General features: G+C 34.0%; 1 protein-coding gene across 1 annotated transcript; it reads left to right on the forward strand.

Annotated features, from left to right (window-relative positions):
- The first annotated feature begins 11 nt into the window (after positions 1-11).
- Positions 12-18001, forward strand: LOC142327103 (uncharacterized). The gene is made up of 6 exons (XM_075369957.1): positions 12-132; positions 5016-5164; positions 7401-7568; positions 9922-10052; positions 16435-16584; positions 17865-18001. Exons 1-5 carry the CDS (start codon positions 126-128, stop codon positions 16466-16468), a joined length of 489 nt encoding a protein of 162 aa, XP_075226072.1. The 5' UTR covers positions 12-125; the 3' UTR covers positions 16469-16584; positions 17865-18001.
- Positions 18002-21812: the final 3811 nt, after the last annotated feature.

Here is a 21812-nt window from a genome sequence, read left to right on the forward strand (position 1 = left end):
ACACTGAAGCAGAACTTTTCTTTAATGCAGTTACCACATTTTATCCTGATTTTATTGAAGGCTGGATAACTTTTCATTTATTTTATGTACATCTCCAAAGACCAGAAGCTTCTGATGCAACCTATATGATAGGTATTTTTTCATTTTTAAGATTTATCTCATATGAATGTTAAAATAATTAATTATTATTAATCATATAGATTAGTATAATTTATGCACCTTAACGCTTAGAACATTTTGGTAATATTCATCATTCAAGATATTAGTTGTTTCAGACCTGAATCAGATATTTTTTTAAAAATAATTACAAAAATAAAAACACGATCTCAGTAACTTTTTTATAAACACTGTAGGCAACAGTCACAACCCGTCTGCCAGAGGATCTGAATTGTAGTAATTTATTGTATGTGACAGTTCTATCATGTTAATGATACTGTTAATGAGTACACTATTACACATTTTGAAAAGTTTTATCCTAATAACCAACCTGTTGCACAATAAAAAGTCAGCAGTATGTGTTAATCCTAATTTTATTTTTATTTTTAATTTCCTGGCTGCAGTGATATATGCTGCTTTAGGTATAATGGGAAAGTATATATAAATTGGTAAAAAAAAGCGAGTATTTTTAAATTGGTCTTTTTTTTTTTAATTTTGGGCTTAAGGAGACCATTTAAATTTTTTTTTAAATATATTTAAATAGATCATAAATAATCGTTAAAAACGTTTTTATTCCAATGTTCCCATGTCCAAAAAAACAAAAAAAATCTATTTTTATCAGATTGACATTTGTGCATATGTATATTTGGTCATATAACTCTGAACCCGTTGGCAGATTTTCTTCAAATTTGATAAGACAAGTAATACCTTCAAGAAGAAGAATATATTAAATTGCAAATGTTGGAAAAATGGGGGGGGGGATGTTTTGACCAAAATAAAATTTCAAATCTTCACTGAGGGACTTTAGCAAAAGGTTTTCTTACCAAATTTGAAGTTTTATCAAGATCACAAATTACCAAAACTTGTAATTTAATATTAACCCCCTCCTAAAAAATTACTATATATTTTTCTAGGCCTTCAAACCACTCTAAGAATTTTTTTGCCCATGTCGCTCCAATGGTCTGTGATCTTGTAAGTTACTCATTAAATTTAAAATGTAAAAATCTGAATTTTTTCATAGCCCTTACTTTCTAGTATTTCTTGAAAAATAAATTAGCCAAAAATTTTTACCCCTCCTAGAAAATGTCTTTATTTAGAATATGGGTGCATCTTTGTATTTTTTTTTTTTTTTTTAAATTAAAAAGTTATTTTTTAAATTTATTACCACCCAGTTTGGAATTATTTTCTTAAAAATTAATTTTACCGGTGGTTGCACAAATTGGAAAGTTGCATAACTTTGGAAATTCATAGTCAGCTTTTTTAAAATAATTGTTTCATTGTTAGTGAAATTTAATGTAATGTTTATTTAAAGCAGCTGGATTAAATTGTTAAATTAAATTAAATTTTTCATCATTATTAAGAAGTATTTTAAAAGCTTGTGAAGTAAAATATGGTTTATCATATTTTTAATTTAATTTGATGTATTTATTTTATCTTCAGTAACAATCCTTTCTCAGAAAAAAATTAAAGCATTTTCTTAATATTATCCTTCTGCTATTCAAATTAGGGGTTAGTATGAGTTATTTTATTGAGTAAGTATTTATTGTATTTTTGTAAGATTAAGTAATTAAAATTGTTTTTAAACATATATTTAATAATAATATTGCCCTGAGGTAGGTAATCCCCATGTCCGGAACACAACATCTACGTTCCACGTCCAGGGCGGAACAGCTGTACCTTCGTACATTACATATAGCTGGCTAACGGGGTTCCGAGTAAATTCCTCGGTTATGCTTTGTTAAGTTTGACCTGGTTCCAACTTCAGGTCACTAAACGGACTGGATTTTTGGCTACCTGCAGGAAATGGAATAACAAACGATTTTGGAAATGGATTCATACCACTCTTAGAGCTGGCGATGTGGCGGCCAGGGTCAATGTTATTGCAGGTGTAACGGAGACCCTTCCGTTGTCCACATGCCCCCTGCGATGGCAAGCATGTAGCAATGGTGCCCATGTATGTCGGTGCATGGGAGCTCTGAAAGCTTCGGTGAGTAGGAGCCTGGAGTCAGTGCAGAGACTGCGCATCCGCTCTCTGCCAGAACATATGACGGTTCCACCGGAGTACCGGATCGGACCTCCAAGGTTAGTAGCTCTAAAGTGGGGGTGTACCCCGGCGGCTAGCCTTGCTACAGAAGGGATCCACTGTTCATGAATATTCACTGTTCATGAATCAAACGTGGCAGAGGGAAACATCCTCGTTTAGAAACCTCCGATTCGTCTCAAGTGAAGAGGAAAAAAGTAAAGAATCTGATAGGATAAAGAAAGATGCTGATAGAATCAGTAAAGAATTAAAGAAAAGTCTATTTGGCTATAGCGCACCTAAGCCAAGATTTTTAATTATTACAAGGGAGAATGGAAACTTTCAAAAAGTTAGTCCATTTCTTATCGCAAGAGAAATTACAAATTGTGCTGGTGGTCCTGTCAAGGAAATTCGTAAAACTTTTAATGGATTGCATGTCGAAACCATCAACGACATGCAAAGCCAGAAAGTTTTTGCGTTGAAGATCTGTGAATTTGCGGTTTCTGTCCAACCGCATAGCACACTGAACTCATCCAGAGGAGTTATTGTTTGTCGCGATCTTCTTAATTGTACAGAAGAAGAAATTGTACAAGAAATGTCGAGTCAGGGAGTAACTCAATGTCGCAGACTTACTATGAGAAGAAATGGTGAGATTCTTCCTTCGGCCTCGCATGTTTTGACATTTAATAGGCCGAATCTTCCTGAAAAGGTACGAGCTGGCATCCATCGGCTTGATGTACAAGCTTTCATCCTGCAGCCGATGAGATGTTTTAAGTGTCAACGATTCGGACACACAGCAGCAAGATGTGAAGCGCAGGAAATATGTATATGTGGAGAGAAAACACATGAGGGTTACCCATGTAAAGACCCTCCAACCTGCGTTAACTGTAAAGGGCATCACAATTGTCATTCAAGAAACTGCCCTACATATAAATTAGAAACAGCAATTCAGGAAGTTAAAACGCTTCAGAAGGTAAGCTATCCTGAAGCATAGAAGATTGTTAATAAGCGTACACCACGACCATCGACTTCTTATGCAGAAGCAGCGGCTGCCCCTTCCACATCTAAAATTAATGTGGAGCAGTTGCTTAACACGATGGCACCAAGTCTTACGACGATGATTGAAAGAACCATTGATTCAAAGATTGAGTCGACTCATCAGAGAAAACAAAGTAAAGATGAGAAGGCTCATCCCCCAACTGACGCCGTTGACATGAGAGACACACCAGCGCCGTTTAAAAAACCAGCTAAATCTGCGATTGTAAAGTCACCAACTTGTGTAAGAATTAAAAATCTTGATTTATCTGACAAAGAGAAACAGATCGCTCCGTCGTGTAGTCACAAATCTAAAGAAATTGTGACAAGAAAACCTGAATCTGCGGAAATGGAGGTGCAAGTTGTTATAGAAAAAGCACCAGGCGCAGATGAAATAAAACCTGTACCAATAGAGCCTCCAAAAGCGCAAAGATCAGCTTCGGTGAGAGCATCTATTTCAGCTGGACCCAGTACTGCAGTAGAGATAGAGTCCGGCTCATCTGCCGCGGAGACATCATCGCACATTAATTTAGATTCTTTAGCAAAGATGCTAACAGCGCCGGCAAAAGTTTCATCAACTGACGTCAGCCGAAGAACGTCACTGGCATCCGAAATAGAGGAAGACGATGCCATGTCTGAGGCCTCAGATACGCTGTCATCAGAGGTTGAGGCCGTCAGAAGAATGGAGAAACGTAAAAAAGGATGGCCGAAAGGAAAGCCTAGAAAGTAATTTTATTGGATCAGAAGTTATAAGAAAAGTAAAATTTTGATCATTTTTTTTGACACATGAAATTGTGAAATATTGAACCCTTTTTTTATTTATTTATTTTTTTTTTTTTGAAGTGGGATGGGGCTAATGACCAAAGTAGTCGATGCCCCTAAAAACCTCAAAAAAAAAAAAATAATAATAATAATATTTTATTAGTTAATATATGTTTTTTGACAATCAAAACAGTGATAGCTATAAAAATATCTACTTAAATTATTGCAACACATTAAATTCAAATTTGATGTTAGCACTGTTGTTTATTTCAACTTATTTATATGCTCCAGTAACTGTTACAGTTATACATTGGTTTTGAAAATTTGAGAGAAGGTTTAGGTGTTACTTAACACCTAATGCTGCTGATAAAATTTCCCATGATAATTTTTGTTTTTACGTTTTCTTTTATGTATAGTGAAATTTGTTTTCTTGTTTTTGTTTAGCAGATACCAAAGTTAAAATTGAATAATGATGTACATAGATTATTTTATTCCATTGTATTAATTTTTTTTTTGCATATATTCTGCTATCAAAATAATTACATTCTCCATTATAATCTCTGTTCAACTAACACTTGTACCTTATAAAGTACTAATACTGCTGTATAAAAAAAAATAAATATATCAGTAAACAAAACATAATATGAAAAATATCTATATGATAATTTTTTTAATGTCCTTAAAAGTAAATAATATCAGTACACTTACATAAATGTACATATCACAGTCGTGGTTTTATTCATGTCAGAATAGGAAATGTAAAGCTGGTAATATCAGAATAATAACTTAATTTATATTTTAAAGTGTGAGAGTTGTATTATGTAATTTATATTCTTTATAATATATAATATAAAAAACCTAAATTACATAATAGGATAAGAAGCTATGCCACAATGTAGTAGTTAATCTTTTATAAGAAAAATTACTATCTTGTGAATTTTATGCATTGAAAAATATATTTCAAATGAAACAAGTTCATATAATTTTTTACTTATCTATATATTTTATTTAAACTAATTTCTTGTAAATTTTTGTTTTTTAGCTAAAAAAAGAGAACAATATGGACCTACTTCGTGGCCAGGAAATGAACAGGAAAAATCACTTTTGTCTTGGTGTCCAGATGTAATTAGTCAATCCCCTAGTCTGTACCTAATGACTGCTGTTTTATTATTACGATTTAACTGTTTTATGGTAAAAAATAATTTTTTATTTTAATTTATTTTTGATAATTGTTTATTTTCAGATACCTATAGTGTAAAATTCTATTATACTCATTACCATTAATATCTGTGGGTTATGTGCATGCAGCATACAGTCCCCGGTGTAGGATCTCAGTTCATACACATATATTCTCTCTCACACACAGACTGTTTAAAACTGTAAGCAATGTTTTGCTCACTGTGTAATTTCTGTATAGTTCATAGCGTACACGTACCCTGCACAGCACTGTTTTCACGGTCACATGGAGTAGAAGAGTTGTCATAATGTACTGGAGGGGGGGGGCGGCAAGGCAAGTAGATGCTACTGACAGGTGGTGGAGAAAACCACCAATATAAATGGTAATGAATATAGTGTTTATATACACCCTCTTAGGAGACAAAACTTAATAAATAAAAGTTACACAAATTTGTTTGCCAAACTTAACTGTGAAGAACTAATTGAAGTCATGTTTTGATTATTTAACGATCATTATCATCATGATTATCTGGAGTAGTAACTTGGTTATTATATAGATCTAGATAGAAAAATTAAAACAAAAAACATACAAAAAATACCTCCATATAAAGTATAAAACAAAAACTCTAAATATTGTATAAACTACAATCTAGCAGAAAGAAAGAAGAAAGTTTATCAATATATTGCTTGTGTATTTAAAGTGATAATAAAACCTGTACAAAAGAAAAAAAAAGTTAATTTATTGAAATAGCCTGTTTCATCTTAACTCTTACTAGAATGGCAACCATGACCTGTAAAACTTCTTACATAAAGCAGGAAAAGGCTTCATCTTAAGGATTATGATATGATTAACAGCAAAATCTGCCAATCATAAAATGTGTTTTTCTCAAATTAATGCCTGCTGAACACGTGAAGTGTTTTCTTGGACATTTTATAAAGTAATGAAAAAATGAATAAATTTAGATAACATTTATTTTTTTTTTTAATTGATTCTTCCTTGTTTATCAGTCTGCTGATTTCTGTGCTGTGGTTTTTCATTCACTACTGCGAGATTATCTGGTGATTTATAGTTCATTAGACTACTTCCACTAACCATAAAATTCTGAAAACAGGCAAGGTCCTTAAAAAAGCCTTAATCGTTTTTAAATGGCTGTTTAATATCAGGAAAAAAATTACTTAGTTGTATTAATACTTGAACTGGAAAATATAACATGAACTCTAATATGCCGTTCCTATGCTAGGTAAAGACACTGATCTCCCAAAAGATTTTGAGCTTGATGAATGCCTATTGCCTATAGTTAGCATCCATAAGTAGGATTTTTTGCTTTTTTAACAGTCTCCATACATGTTGAGCATTGCTTTGTCATCAGTCACTTCTTCGTCCCTAATCATGTTCTGTGGCTTTTGACTAAATGTTCACTGGAATCACACTAAAGAAGGGGAGTTTCTCCTGTGAAATTAGTTTGTCAGTGAGCCGCAGATATCTTCACAACATTATTCCTATCGGTACATATAAAGAAATATTTGTAAGATAAGTAAAGGATTGTTAAATTTTCATTAAATATCACTACAATTGCTGAAAAAGATATTTGTGTTCATTGATTCTATTAGAAAGTCAGAAAATCCTGATTACAGTTAATTTAACAAATTAAGGAACTTCATGGAATAGAGGTAATGAAGAATAAGGTAGCTAAGACAAAAATAATTGAATTGAATTATGATTCGTTCAGTTCAGTTAAATAAATACTAAAAATAATTTACTCATCTAAGATATGAAATTCAATATTTTCTTCTATAATATTTTTAATCAAAATTTTTCCTTCTTTGACTAAGAACTCCCTCATTCATTAATTTAATCAACCCATTTTAACTTTTTATATTTTTGTTCCACACTTCAACATAAATCTCTCCAGCTTTCTTTATGTCCATTCTTCTGACCTGTAATCCTGATCATATACTTGTAGCATACTTGTATTTTATCTTAGCTGCTTTGGCTTTTACCTCAGATCTTAACTGCTTTGGCTTTTAAATTTAATAAAAAAAACAGTATTTTATTTACTTGAAACTGTACAATTGGATATACTTACCAATAAATTTACAGCAATTATTTTTTCTTAATCAGTCAAACTAACATGCCTGAAAATTATGAATTTATATGTGAACGATTGCATAAATATGTTTTGTATAGAAAATGTTTTTTTTTCTTATCAAGTGATTTATTTTTCTTTCATTTAGTTTTATTAATTTACAGTTTGCTGAAATGTGTTTTGCTAAGGAGTTGGAATTAAGCAAAGATCATCAAAATAATAATCAAACTGAAGTTTCTATTTTGTATTACATGGCAGTTTGTGACTATAAGCAAGAGCGGTTTCAACAAGCAATATCTCATTTAGATAATGCTCTACATATTAATTGGCAGGTATAATTATTACAATTCATTAATATCACTTACAAATTACAATATCAGGTTCAGTAGACAACATATGTTTTTTTAACAAACCTCACAAAAAGAGTACATTTACAGATCAACAAAGTTTTTTATGTGTATTCAAGACTTATTCATCTTTACCAAGTAAGCTTACATTGATAATTAGTTTGTTTTTTTTTTTTTTTTAGGAGTTAGTTTCTTTTGTTTCTAGTGATCCTGTTATAAATTTTACCCAAAAACAATGAATATTTTTGAAATGAAAAATTATATTGACTGCATAGACAATTTAAAATATTTTTAAGCATTCTCATTACTAATGTAATAAATTAATCATTTACACTAGAATGATGCGATAATTTTTTTTTATGCAATGATAATAAACTGATGTCATTTGATATTTAAAACATTTTTATTTGAAAATACAACATAATTGTAGATGAAATTAAAATAAGAAAAAGTATTAAATATTCTGTCTTACAGGGTATATTTTACTCTTCCTTGGTACTACTACTGTCTTTTCACATTTATGTACAGAAAACTTAATTCTTTGTACTAAATTATTTTCTTTAATTTTATTCAGACACAGGTTTCTTACCTACATGTTTTTTTTTTTTTGTATGCAACATGGTTTTATTTTTAGAAAGATGCTGCTATAGAAAAATAAAAGTAAAAATTAAGAAAAAGTTTAAAATAGAAAAATCTTTAAAAGCACAACTAAAAAAAAAAATTAAAAGTAATGGTTCTTCTTTGATATTTTTTTTTTTTTAACTGACTGCCAAATTAAGGTTCAATAGATGATTGTTGGATTGTTTATAATTTGGTGCTCACTTAAAAAAATAAAATTTAGGAAATTGAAAGGCATACTTTTAGTATGATTATGAAGTGTTTTTAGAAAAAGTTTATATAATAATGAATGTTATAATCACACATGTTAGGGACTTATAATGTATACTCTGAGTTTGATGCATTCAAATTTTATAATTGTATTATTGAATTCCCTTTCTTCCAATTGATAGTAACTTAAGTAACAAGTATTACTTTATCTAAAGTTATTGTCTGTGAAGTTTATACAATATTTAGATATGATATAATACTGAACCTTATTCTGTTGGTCTGATCTCCAGAATCGCAATGGCTACCCTGATAAATTGCTATCAGATGTATGGAAGCCAAAAGCTGTAATTTTAAATTAATTATATCTTATACCAAGAAATAAAAATCTCATTGAGTCTTGAATAAAACTTCATCCCTTGAAACCCAGTAATTCTATTCCACCTGAATATTTTAGAAAGCATTCTGAAAATTTAAAGAGTGAAGTAAGGATAAATCAAGTCTTAAGAGTTACCCACTGGATTGGTCTAGTGGTGAACACAGTCTTCTCAAATCAGCTGATTTGGAAGTCGAGAGTTCCAGCATTCAAGTCCTAGTAAAGTAAGTTATTTTTACACGGATTTGAATACTAGATCATGGATACTGGTGTTCTTTGGTGGTTGGGTTTCAATTAATCGCACATCTCAATGGAATGGTCGAACTGAGACTGTACAAGACTACACTTCACTTGCACTCATACATCCTCATTCATCCTCTGAAGTAATATCTGAATGGTAATTACACCAGAGGCTAAACAAAAAAAAATAAAAAAGATCTTAAGAGTTACTTTTAATAATAAATTGACTCTCCATAGCTCACTGATATTGGATTCTAGATGCAGGTTTTCTACGAGTAAGCAAGTTTTAATGATTAATAAGCATAGCAATTAATACTATTTAAAAAAAAGATATGTACTTAAATAAATAATAAATAAACATTACTTTTTTCAGAAGCAAAATAAAATTTAAAATTAATAAATTAGAAAGCATTGTATCCATTTATTTTATTATTAAGTAGTGTATCAATTACCAGAATATTACTCACAATAGGTTTGTTTTGTTACAATCACCTCATACAACCAATATTTTTAAAGTGTATTTTGGGTAAAATTTATTTCTGTATTTTTTAGTACTATTTAGATATTCAAAACTGCACTTCAAAATTATGGAGTAATTAATGAACCTGGGGGATTTTTTTCCCAAAACATATGTCATTAAGAGACAAAAGTAGAAGAGCAAGAAATTAAAAAATTTTTAATTCCCACCCACATCGCTACATAAGGCAGAATACATGGAATGTGCATGCTATTTTTATTTAAAATTTTTGACATTTCATATAAATGAGCAATATGATTTTAAAAAAAAGTCTGTCCTCCAGTTCAACTTTTATAAATTTAGACGTACAGATAAATGTTAAGTAACTTGAATTAATATGAATATTATTATTTTTTAACAGAATCTTATTTTCATTACAGATACCACAACTGCATTGTTTAAAGGGATATTGTTATTATAAATTGTTTGAATTTGACTCTTCTTTAGAATCATTAAATATAGTAATTCATTCAGAAAATGTACAGATAGATGTACATTTAACATACTTAAGGTGAGTTAAGTTTTTGTTATCCGTGGACTTCTACTATTTTCTAATAAACTTTATCTTTTAATTTGAAAAGTATTAGTTCCAAAACTCTCCTATAGAAATTGATAAAGAGTAGATTTAGTTTCCTCACAATTTTGTTGAAGAAATACTCTAGAATTAATAAAGTTATTCCAAAGTACACAGGTGTAATTGTGGCTTTCATTGAATTTTCAAATTCATTATTTTATCCACTTTTGTGTTATTATACTTTTCATACTAGTTGTATACATTTTACTCCAATTGATGCAACAATTTAGTTTCTATTTCAGCACTTAACTATCAGAAAAAATGTACTGTTTATTCTGGAAAGTTAATAAAATTGTTTTTATGCTATTACAGTTTTTCTCCATATACAATATTATATTGCTATTCATTAATCTGGATCATCTGTTATTAAATATACATTATTATCCATTTATTAAAAGGTAAGTGTAGCAAAAATTGTTCAATAAAAATCATGAACTGGGAAAATAGTGAAATGGCAGTTTCTTTGTTTATAAAATGTTATTGCTAATATTTTTTTGCTTGTGCACTTAAATTCTTATTTTTGTGAATTTTCAGAGGGGCTATCATTAATATAAATAAAGGTGTTTACAAAGAAGCCAAAGATATACTTATTTTAGCCTGCAAATATTTTCCTACCCCTTTAACATGGCTTAATTTGGGAATTGCTTGTTACAAAGTAAGTTAATTATTTTTCTGTTGAGTTAAATTTATTGAATTATTAATTTACTTTGTTATTAGTTCCAAAAATTATACAACATTCACAGATGAAATGGTCTTTTTATGATTTGAAGTGCAGGACGTTTAACAAATGATTTCAAAATTAGATGTTATGACAGAATTAGTGTGCAAATGAATATTATAAAAACCAAACTAATGAAGATAAAAACAAGCTATTGCATATTAAAATGTAAGATATAAGAATTATACTATTAAAATAATAAAAGCACTTAGAAAGCATAATAACAGAAATTGGAAAAATGAAACGGAAATAAAAATTAGAATAACAATGAATAAAGAAGCATTTAATGGAAAAACACAGTTTTTATGTAATGACATGGAGTTTGACTTAAGCATCTTGACGGCCCTATTTTAGCTCAGGAGCTCGAGAGACCCCGCACTTATCATAGCCGTGAAGGTGCCGTAAAGCACGTCCGAACGGCAGCACCGTACGGAGCTGTCCTTCATCCCCTTGGTACCCGATATTTTAGTTGTAGTATTCCCGACACTAACCTCGCCACAGTATCTAAGTGCACCGAACTTCGTAATATCGTTCAAACGATGATCCCCACCTCGAGTTGCCCAGATACGGCAGTACAGTAGTGGCGTTCCTCGTCCCAACGCGGACACCGGAATATCACATGTTCCGGCGTGTCTAACTCCTGACAGTAGGGGCAGAAGGGGGTCTTCAGCTCTTCTTCGTCCAGACAGGTATGAATGAAAGATCCCATGGCCGGTCAGGAATTGTCAGCCAGAATTCCAGTTCGCCAAACTTCCTCGGGCCACGGCTCAATGAGCGCGATCAAACGATGCGTCCACCTCCCTTTCGTGGACGCATGCCACCTGGCTTTGCCAATCCCTGTAGGTAGTTCTGTTGGCATCGTTCTTAGATACACCCTGATAAATTTGAGCACAAGTGGCGGCATCCCAGTCACCATCAGCACCGCCTCAGTCGAGACAGAGGCCTATTCCTTAAGAGCCATACGGCGCTGTACTCCCTCAACAGTGTTCTGTTACGCCCTACCGCCATGGCTCTTCCACACTGGCGCGCCGTAAAGAAGAATTGAGTTCGCCACATGCGCGTACAGCCTACTCTTCGGCGTACGAGGCCCTCCAACGTTCGATAATAACTTAACTAAGTTCTTGACAGTCTGCCCAGATTTCTCACTCACCGCCTGCACGTGACGAGTGAATGACCGCCTATGGTCCAACCACACTCCAAGACACTTGGCGGCCTCTCGTGATTGGATCATCGCTCCCTCCATCGAAATCGGGAAAGGCATCAGTCGCCGCCTTCCCCCCATTGGGACAAATAGAGATTTATCGCAGGACAGATGGAGTCCCACCTCGGCCATCCACTCACTGACCATCGCGATAGCGGCATTCGCGGGACGTGTCACCTACTCTTCGGTCTTAGCCAACACCACCAGAGCTAAATCATCAGCGTAGGCGATCGGGGTGACACCCCACGGGTATTGCAACCCGTGGGGTGCAACGACTTCATCGTACGATATTCCATAGAGGACTCAAAACGGAACTATTGGCACCGGAACCAGAGATCAGCGTCAACAAGCTTGTATACCAGCTTCCTATCGTTAAGATAATCTTCCAACATCCTCCTAAGATATCGGCTCACACCCCACCCCTTCAGCGCCCGGAAGATGGAGTCTGAGGGAGTTAAAGGCATTTCGGACGTCGAGAAGTATCACCACCGGAATCCTGCGTGTCCTCCGAGTGCCAGCCGCTGCTGCATCCACAATCTTCACCACTGCGGCAACTGCATCGACCGTCGACCGTCCTGTTCGAAAGCCATGTTGCCTCAAGTGCAGCCCTCCGTTTACCATAATCTCCTCACGGAGCCTGGCATCGAGCATCCTCTCGAAATGCTTCGTAAGATTATTAATAAGGCAGATGGGCCTGTACGAAGTGGGCGCCTCCACCGTAGCAGGTTTCTTTACCAGGACTAACCTTGACCACTTCCAATCTTCCGGAAACGAACCACCGCGCAGCATAGTATTAAATACTCGGAGGACCCCCGCCGATTCTCCTTCACTAAGGTGCGGACTACTTCGACCGTATGCCATCCGGGCCAGGACTCTTATATAGTCTCTTTCGTCTACTGGCCCTGACTAGCTCCTCGACCCGAAAGGGCGGAATGTCATCAACCACTATCTCTTTCCGCAGGAGATCTTCACCATTAGGCAACAGCGCTGTCACACTGGCCCGCACCTGCTCCTCTGTCATAACCGGCAGCGATTAGCCAAACCTCCCAGTCGCAACCCGGTATCCCCGGCCCCACGGGTCTCCGTCAACGCTGTCCCACAGTTTCCTCCAACACCTGCTCTTCGCCTGTTTAATATGTATGTCGCCTGTATGGCATATCTGAGAGCAGCCCTGGCCATTAAGTACTGTCGTCATAAATCCTCGGAGCGTTCAAGGTCCTGTCCTCTATTACGCTGGTAATAGAGAACGGCCCTCTTCTTGGCCCATGAACGCTTGTGCAACCTGTCAATTTCCACACTCCACCAATAAACGTGCCGTCGCCTCGGTCGGTCACTCGAGAAAGTCTACACTGTCCTCTACTACCTCTGTAAACTTCTCAGGAGACTCGACTCCGATCAGGCGGCCTCCAATCCTCCGGGAGAACTCGATGCAGCCTACCTTGGAGGTAATCATTCTGTGACTTGGGTCAATTCTGTGACTTGTCAGCGAAACAAACATGATGAGCGTATGATCTCACCTATGATCCCATTCACTCAGGTGAATGGCCCCTAATCGACGTTACTCGACCAGCAACTTTGGGGGCACTTGTTCTTTAAAGTCCCCCACCACCAGTGTACTCCTGCTCCTATTCCTGGTGACTTCTTCATTCAAATCGTCCAAGAATGTAAGGAAATCCTCTATGTCGGTGTTGGGCGAGTGGTAGCAGCTGTACACCACCAAGCCAGCAAGGTCAGTCCATACAAAGCCTCTCTCTGATCCCCAGCCGACCACTGGCACACTAGCCGATGGGAGCCCAATAGCCGTTCCGGAAGCCTGATCCACCATCCACCAAGGTCCCCTTACTATCGCCTTGTTCGGCTCAGATACCAGGATCATGTCTACTGCTTCTCGCCGAGCCACCTCCTAGCACAAGTCCATCGCCTGTTTACATTGAATTGGAGGAACCTCATTTCGTTGTCGGACATCCTCTGGCTCGGTGGCCCTCCACACCACCCAGCACACAACATGCCACTTCCGTGCATCGCTCCTGACAGTGACCCGGTTTCCCACAGGTGAAGCACAAATCAGTTCTATCCCGGCTCGAGCAACGAGACGCGACATGCCCCATCCCCCCAGCACCGAAAACACCAGTCTTCCCCCTCCCTGATGTACACACGACAGTGGACCCAGCCGATCTTGATGCGTTATCAAGATCAGCTTAGTAGCCGCATGTTAGTTAATAATGGCCGTGGCGTTTTTTGTGTGTCCGTATGCCGACCTGAAGTTAAAGTTATCTTGAACTCCTCTGAGTCTCCAATTACTTGCTACACCGCATACCGTACCTCCTGTTCAGAGGAGTCGTGTTCTATGTCCTGAATATGTACGACCGACCTTCTACCACCCCTCGATTTGTAAGTAACATGAAGATCAGCCGCCTTACTACACAGTCTCTTTCAACTCCTCTGCTTTCTTCAACCCTTTAATCCGGATGCAGAGCTCTTCCATAGTCCCCTTCCGGATTGAGAGAACCTCACCGGCCTCCCCCTTCGATATGGTCTCCTTCATTGTTTTCAGCAGTTCAGCGTGTCTTACCGGCGGCCTTAACTACTATCGTGCGGCTCTCAGTTACTACCAGGGTTCTTGATCCCCAGGACCTTAACGTCTGAAGCAGCAGCAGCACTCTGTTGGGGAGGGAGAAGAATGCTGACCGGGTCCCCTGCTCTTCCAAAGACGTACAAGACCAGCTGTTCAATGCAGTGTCCTACTTTATCCTCCGGCAGTTAAAACACGGGAGCCGACGACTCCCTTTGAATATTCCGCAGGGACCGCAGAATAATTCTTAGCGAGGCCTGCTTCTCAGCAGCCGAATCGAAGTATATGCAAAACGTCCGCCTCGCTGGTGACTCATCGTCTCGCCATAGAATCTTCGAGGTATCCTTGATAACATCACCGGGCCCCGGATCCCTTTCTTTAACAGCGACAGATTCTTGGAGGACCGACAAGTCAGTAAAACGGCATAAGTCAGTCGAAACAGATGACAGATCCGTTATACGGCGTACTTTGATCATAACCTCGGTCGGCCAGTTCACTGTCGCCGTCTCAATCAGTTCATCCTGTCAACGTCTGGGGCAGTATCGCTTTTAAGTCGCGACCTCTTCTCAAAGTCTTCTTTGACACCTCTGCTTGCTCCAACGACATGGTTGTACAAGTAGTGCAGGGCGGACTACTCCCGCCACCTGTCCTGCTAACTTAGTCAAGATATCGGCACTACTTAATCTCTCGATGATGTTTCGACTGCTCGTCACCAGCGACTGTAACGTCGAAATCGGTGAAACCATAAGCTGGAAACCGATCCAAAGTCCAAATAAGTCGCTCGTCCAGTACCGTTATCTCCGTACACGGTGCTCTTTTCATAATTGACATCTGGTGAGTCCACGTTCGAACCCTCTCTTAAAATCCGGGAATGCTACTCGCGCAGGACCTCTTCGTAGACTCCTGATTTTGTGGTGATAAAGGCTTCCGCCTCTTAAGTTTGGGCCTAGGTGCCGATACGGTACCGCCCTCACCCATATTCACTTAGTAACCTAGTTGCATGCTCTCATCCTCAGAAGAACTGCATGACCTCGGGGATTCAACTGCAGACGACGCCTGTCGGTTACTTTCAAGTATATTGCTCTGTGCAGACTCGCGTCCACTCACTACCGGCGACGGATGAATGACTCGACCGGATTCCACATCAACGGCCGCTGCGAGATACGAACTACGGGTCTTCGACTTGGGTAAACCAGTGCCTCGCACAGGCTGCCCAGATTCATCGGCGCTGAGTGGAAAATCATGGGACGATTCATCTCCTACCGGCCGGCCCCTCGCCACTCACAAGGGCCAAATGACAACCCCTATCAGATTCAATGTTCTCAAGATCAGACATCATAACAGTTCAGGTACAAAAATTTCAGTCGAAATGTAAACAAACAAAATTTCAAAGTCCGGAAACGAAGCCGAACTCAATCCAGGTAAATGTTAACGGACCCAAAAATGTCAAAAATCCACTATATAATGCTATACACGAAAAATTGTCCTCAGCGCACCATTGCTATGGTCGTTTTTATGTTTAAAAACAACCATAATAGGCCCTAGCAACGGAGAACTAAGATAATTTAAAATAGAAAATTCAACGAAATGATAAAGAGCATAACAAAATGGAAAACAAAATAACACAAAATCAGTAACAATAACAAAATGAGTGAATAAACAGTAAAACTGATATGTCACGTGAAGAGATTAACTACGTCCGTCCGCGTCAGATGCACAACTCGAACTATCTTTATTAAACAATTTGATTTTTTGTATCATTACAAAGGATTAAATTGTAACTATAATAATAATAATAATTTATATTTCATATCTATTGTTAAATTAGTTGGAAAATTATGAAGATGCAGAGAGTGCTTTAAATGAAGCAAATATACTGGACTGCGAGTTGGAAATGATATGGGCTTATCTCGCCTTGGTAAATTTGAAGTTGAACAGACCCAACTTTTATTTAGATTGTTACTATCAAGCAGTACGTGTAAGTAAACATATAACTATTAATAAATAATTATTAATATTTTTGTTTCAATTATAAAAATGCTTTTTGTAAATAATTAAACCAGCACAAAATCAAAAATGATATTGGAGGTTTTTCCACTATGGGCATTAACCTTGCTCATAGTAAGCCTTGATTCATTCTGCGAATCAAGCTGATTTGTTAATTAACAAGTTCTAATTTTCCTCACTAAGTTTTTTACTCTATATTCCACTGAGAAAAATTTGCACACAGTACATTTATTACCACATTGTTTTTACATCCTGACCCCTGCAGGGGAAGCACCTGCCTTGTGACAGTCCCAATCATCACACCACTCCCTTTGTTTCTAGCCCTGATGGGCTTTACCTGAGGTCATCTTTTAGACCCTCCAAACTTGATAACACATCACGTCATCAGTTTGGCATTTGTAAGAATACCACTAATGCAATGCCTCAGCACACATTTCATCAGTCGGACGATGATAACGTGGAAGTGTTTTTTGCCCAAAAAATAAAGAAAATAATTTCCATCAGTGTATTTACACAACCTATCGCCTTCATACAACCTCTTTCAACCATGACCACCTACCATAACTTACAACCATCAACTAATAAATTAATCAATTTACGGAAGCGAGATCCCTGCACCTTCCTCTAACACCGAAGGTTAAACACAAAAACTCTTCTTATATCTCTAACTTCAATTTGACTATGCACTCATATCATTACTTGATTGAGTCTTTAAAATACTATTCTCATACCAACAAAACTAGTGTTGATCACAACAACAGTTCTGTTCTACAATTCAATATTCAAATGTTTTAAAATCTTCAAGGGAATTCTACAGTGTTTGTTTTCTGTAATGTATGTTTTATATCTTCAGAAAATCTTATCACAGTTCTGTTTTTCTACGGTACACATTTTAAGCAGAGCCAACATTTTTAAATAAACAAAAGTGGTTGTAATAATAAAAATTCTTTTCTAACAGCTGGTATTTTCTATGTCAGGGGTGCCAACCTCAGAGTTTCAATTTATTTTATTAATTAGTTTTTTCCACTGTTGTCACTGGTTTTTTTTTTTGTTGAAATTATGGTACTTTGAATAAAAGGAATCTAATTTGTTTAACAAACAAAAACTTAATTAAAATCAAAAAAAAAGTGAGGGAAAATAAAATGTTCCATACACTTAATATCAAAGTCATAAACATTAATTTTCTTAAATTAAGTTTAATTAAGATTATTATTATTTTATTAATGTATATATATATATATATTTTTGTAGTTTGGGTTGGATAATAAAGAAGTAATTGAAGAAATTAATTCTCTGAAGCAGCTAGTGATAAAAGAAGATATTTAAAACACTCGTCATTTACAATCAATTCCACTTTTCTCATTTTTTTTATTTTAAAACCAAAAGATTTTTTTATTCTGTATTGTTTTTATTTTATGGACTTTTGTAACTTTCTCATAACAATTAATTTTTTTAGTTATTCACTTTTTTACTTTTGATAAAATAATGCAATAAATATTTTTTTAAGTAAATTGTAGAGAAATTCAGTTTTTTTGTACTTATGATTAGTTTTTTTAACAGTAAAATAATTTCTTGAATGACAAGGTTGATTTTTCTCTGATAAAAGTAAAAAATTTGTTGTTTTATTTTTAAAAAGTTAGAAAATATATATATAGTAAACTCATATTAATAGTATTTGAACACAGATTGATTAAAATGTTATAGAGATATTATTGTCAAGTTATTAAATATTAATTCTTTATTTTTAACTTTCATTATTATTTTTTTAATTATGAAAACAAAATGATAAAGTTAATAATTTCAGTCAACAGCTTTATAAAAAATGTTCCACCCATATTATTAAAACTTTAATTTAAATCTTATTAATTTGTACCATTATGGAGAAGTACCATTACGAATCAATGAAACTTACAAATTTTTGGACCAATTTCATCCAAAACATAAAAGAATAACTGGCACTATTAACATGTTAAGCAGAGCAAGTATGATTTCCTCGTCTGATTAAACTGTAAAATTCCTTTCGAGTTTTCCTCAAATGTTACAGGAAATTGTTACTCAACTGATTTACCACAATACGTTCATTTTCATTATTATTTTACAGTATTTTATGAATGTTAGAATGAAATGAATCTATAATTTCATTAAGATTCCAAGACACTTGAACAAAGCATGGCAGAAAGGCACAACATACCATTCATTTAAACCAGTAAAAAAGTATTATATAATGAATTCTATTTTTATTACAGTTACTGTACAAAAGAATATTTCAGGTATGACTTAATTGTAGGTATGATTATGTAATTTATAGAAAGTTTTGTGAAAAATGTTTAGGTATTTATTACTGTTTATTTATCAGTAGTATTTTACTCTGGAGGAGTATTGAAATAAATTATCCTAAAGGTTTTTAGCCTATGATTAAAGAAATCCCAGTAATTAAAATTAGGTCTTTTTTTATATGAAGAAAACAGTGAAATTTTTACATTTCTGTTAATCTTAATATCAAATGTTTCACTAATTCAAACTCCAGACCAAATTAAGAAGTTAAAGTGAGAGGATAAAGAATTTTGTCCAGAAGTAATAAAAATTTTAAATTGAGTCTGAAATAGTGCAATTTTATTGTAATTATACAAATTCAAGTTTTTTTTATTAATTTATTAACCATTTATAAAATAACAGCATAATATTAACTTTATTTACTTATATACTGTACCATTTAGGTGTTTAGTTCTAAAATATTTTACTTATTCTGTCAATATGACATAGATGAATGAGCGATTATGATTGGTGATCATCAAATAAGTAATGACAGATAGCAAGTAATTAATAATTAAATTACTACACTTAAAAAATGTGAAGAAGAAAGTTTTGGTAAATGTATCTTGCATTAGGTAATACAGGGTTAAAGTTATAAAAAATAAAATTTGTTACTTGAATGATGTCAACAAGTATCCTGATGTGTCAGAGTTGGCAGCAGCTATACTCACTGGAACCTCTTACAATATTAATGCTGTGGGCAAAAACAGTTCATGAAGTTCTGTAGAAAACTTTATAATATTCATAACATTGTATTGAGAAATTCACAATATCTCATTGAGGTTGGTTTCTGAGACTTGTTTCAATGAGACGTTTTATCTCAGTGGTGTAATAAATTACTTTTTATGTTCTTCATATAAGTGTGTAGATTTGCATCCTGTTTGCCTTATCTAGAACTAAATATGTGGGAAGTCAAGTTTTTATCTCAAAGGTAAATCAAATTTGTTGTTTGATTATTATGTAAATTTTTGTCTGATAATGTATATTTTATTTTATGTGTGCATCTGTATGGAAGTATAATAAAACTAGCTGAATATATATATATATAAAACTAGTATCTTATTCATTAATAATGTTTAAAAAAAATTTACATTTATTCTCATAGTAGCTTTAAAATAAAGGCAACAGATTTATATTTTTGCTTTTTTCATGAATTGTCTAAATATAAAAGCTGACATTGTAAAACAGAAAAGGACAGTTTTTACAAAAAAAAAAAAAATATATTTTTTATTGTTTCTGTAAGTGCAGCAGTTATTTTACTAACCTGCAGTTAGATAAGATGAATTCCCTAAAAAAGCTAAACTAAGAATAAAAAATTTAGATTTTTGTAGATAATATTATATTTAATGTAGCGTAATTGCTTTACAAGATTTATTTACAGAAACAAAGGAAATACCACTTCAAAGAGGAGAGTCTGGCTTTGAAATTATATATCATATTTTTAATTTTTTTTAATTTTAGAAAAAATTATTGTAGAAAATTTAAATAAAGGTGTAAATAGAATAAAGGGTAAATTCCATATTTTAAGTTTATTTTAATAGAATTCTGTTTTGGTGATGAAGTAAGTATTTTGGTAAATACTAGATGATTGTAGTTTATTTTAATAATTACAGCAGTTTACATATGCACTAAACGTTTTGGAATTTCTTAATTAAAACTTTTATTAAATATGATAAAGAAAAAGCAAGAATTCATCAACACATGATTTTATATGTAGCGCTGCAAAATATAGAAAACACGATATATAGATGTTATTAATTTTGAAATATTCAACTTATACTGAAGAAGTAGTATATGTAAGCATTATTTCACAACAGAAAATATCATTAATTTATTATTTTACACTATTTGCTCCAGTATTTCTTTTGGTTTCCAGAGGTACAAAGAACATCAACTAGAATTGCCTTATGTTAAAGGAATGATGTTTAGTTCATTTCTGTGCTGAACATTGTAAAGGTGTCTCACTTGTTTGTCTGAGTATTGCCTGCATTTCCATGGACTTGACAGGCCAAATAAAATATCTTATATTAATCTCTGTAAAGAAGACAAAGGGAAATCCTTTCATTTCTCATGTTTTCTCAGCCTGTTATGGCAATTTGTTATTTTTTAAAGTGGCTATTTCATTTTCAAGAGTTTTGTGACTCTTATCACGTCACTTAACAATTATGATAGTTTTCACGTGTATCATAAAATTATAATATGTAACTAATGTTACATAGATAAAATATCTGTAGTCTGTAACTTTTTGTCAGTATATTAAACATATCGTCCATTTATAAAAAAGATAAATCTTTCATTCAACACCACTTTGGAACGATGTCATCAGGATTAATTTGAATAGCGTATTTGGTAATTATTAATATCACTGATATTTATCCCTACATTCTTTTTAGTACTAATTAAAACAAAAATGTTATTAAAAAAGTTGGGAAAAAAGCAACTAAAAAGCTGCCTTTGAGCAATTTATTTTTACAATTCATTAAATTGTACAGTTCTCTTTATGGTGCACTCATTTAATAATAATTAAAATAAATCTAAATTAATCATTAATGTAAATGAATGTTCTGGAAAAACTTAAAATACATTTGTATCATTTTGCATATAGTACCACAAAAATTTGACTGTGATAACTACAGATACACCTGAGAAAACAGTTTTAAAAGAATGCCCATACCAACTTGACTCTCTCTGACAAAACAATATTTTTATAAAATTATAAATTTTTACCTACGTCCCAAAACATCAGAAGCACTTGATTTGTATCTGCCTTCCAGTAGATGGAAGTTGTTTTGAGAGTAATAACTTAAGAACAACAAACCAACTTAAGAAAATACAGTACAATAGTATATCAATTCAGTTCATTCATACATAACTGTAAAATACTTT

The sequence above is a fragment of the Lycorma delicatula genome, chromosome 6 (assembly GCF_047948215.1).
Source record: "Lycorma delicatula isolate Av1 chromosome 6, ASM4794821v1, whole genome shotgun sequence".
Taxonomy (NCBI): Eukaryota; Metazoa; Arthropoda; class Insecta; order Hemiptera; family Fulgoridae; genus Lycorma; species Lycorma delicatula.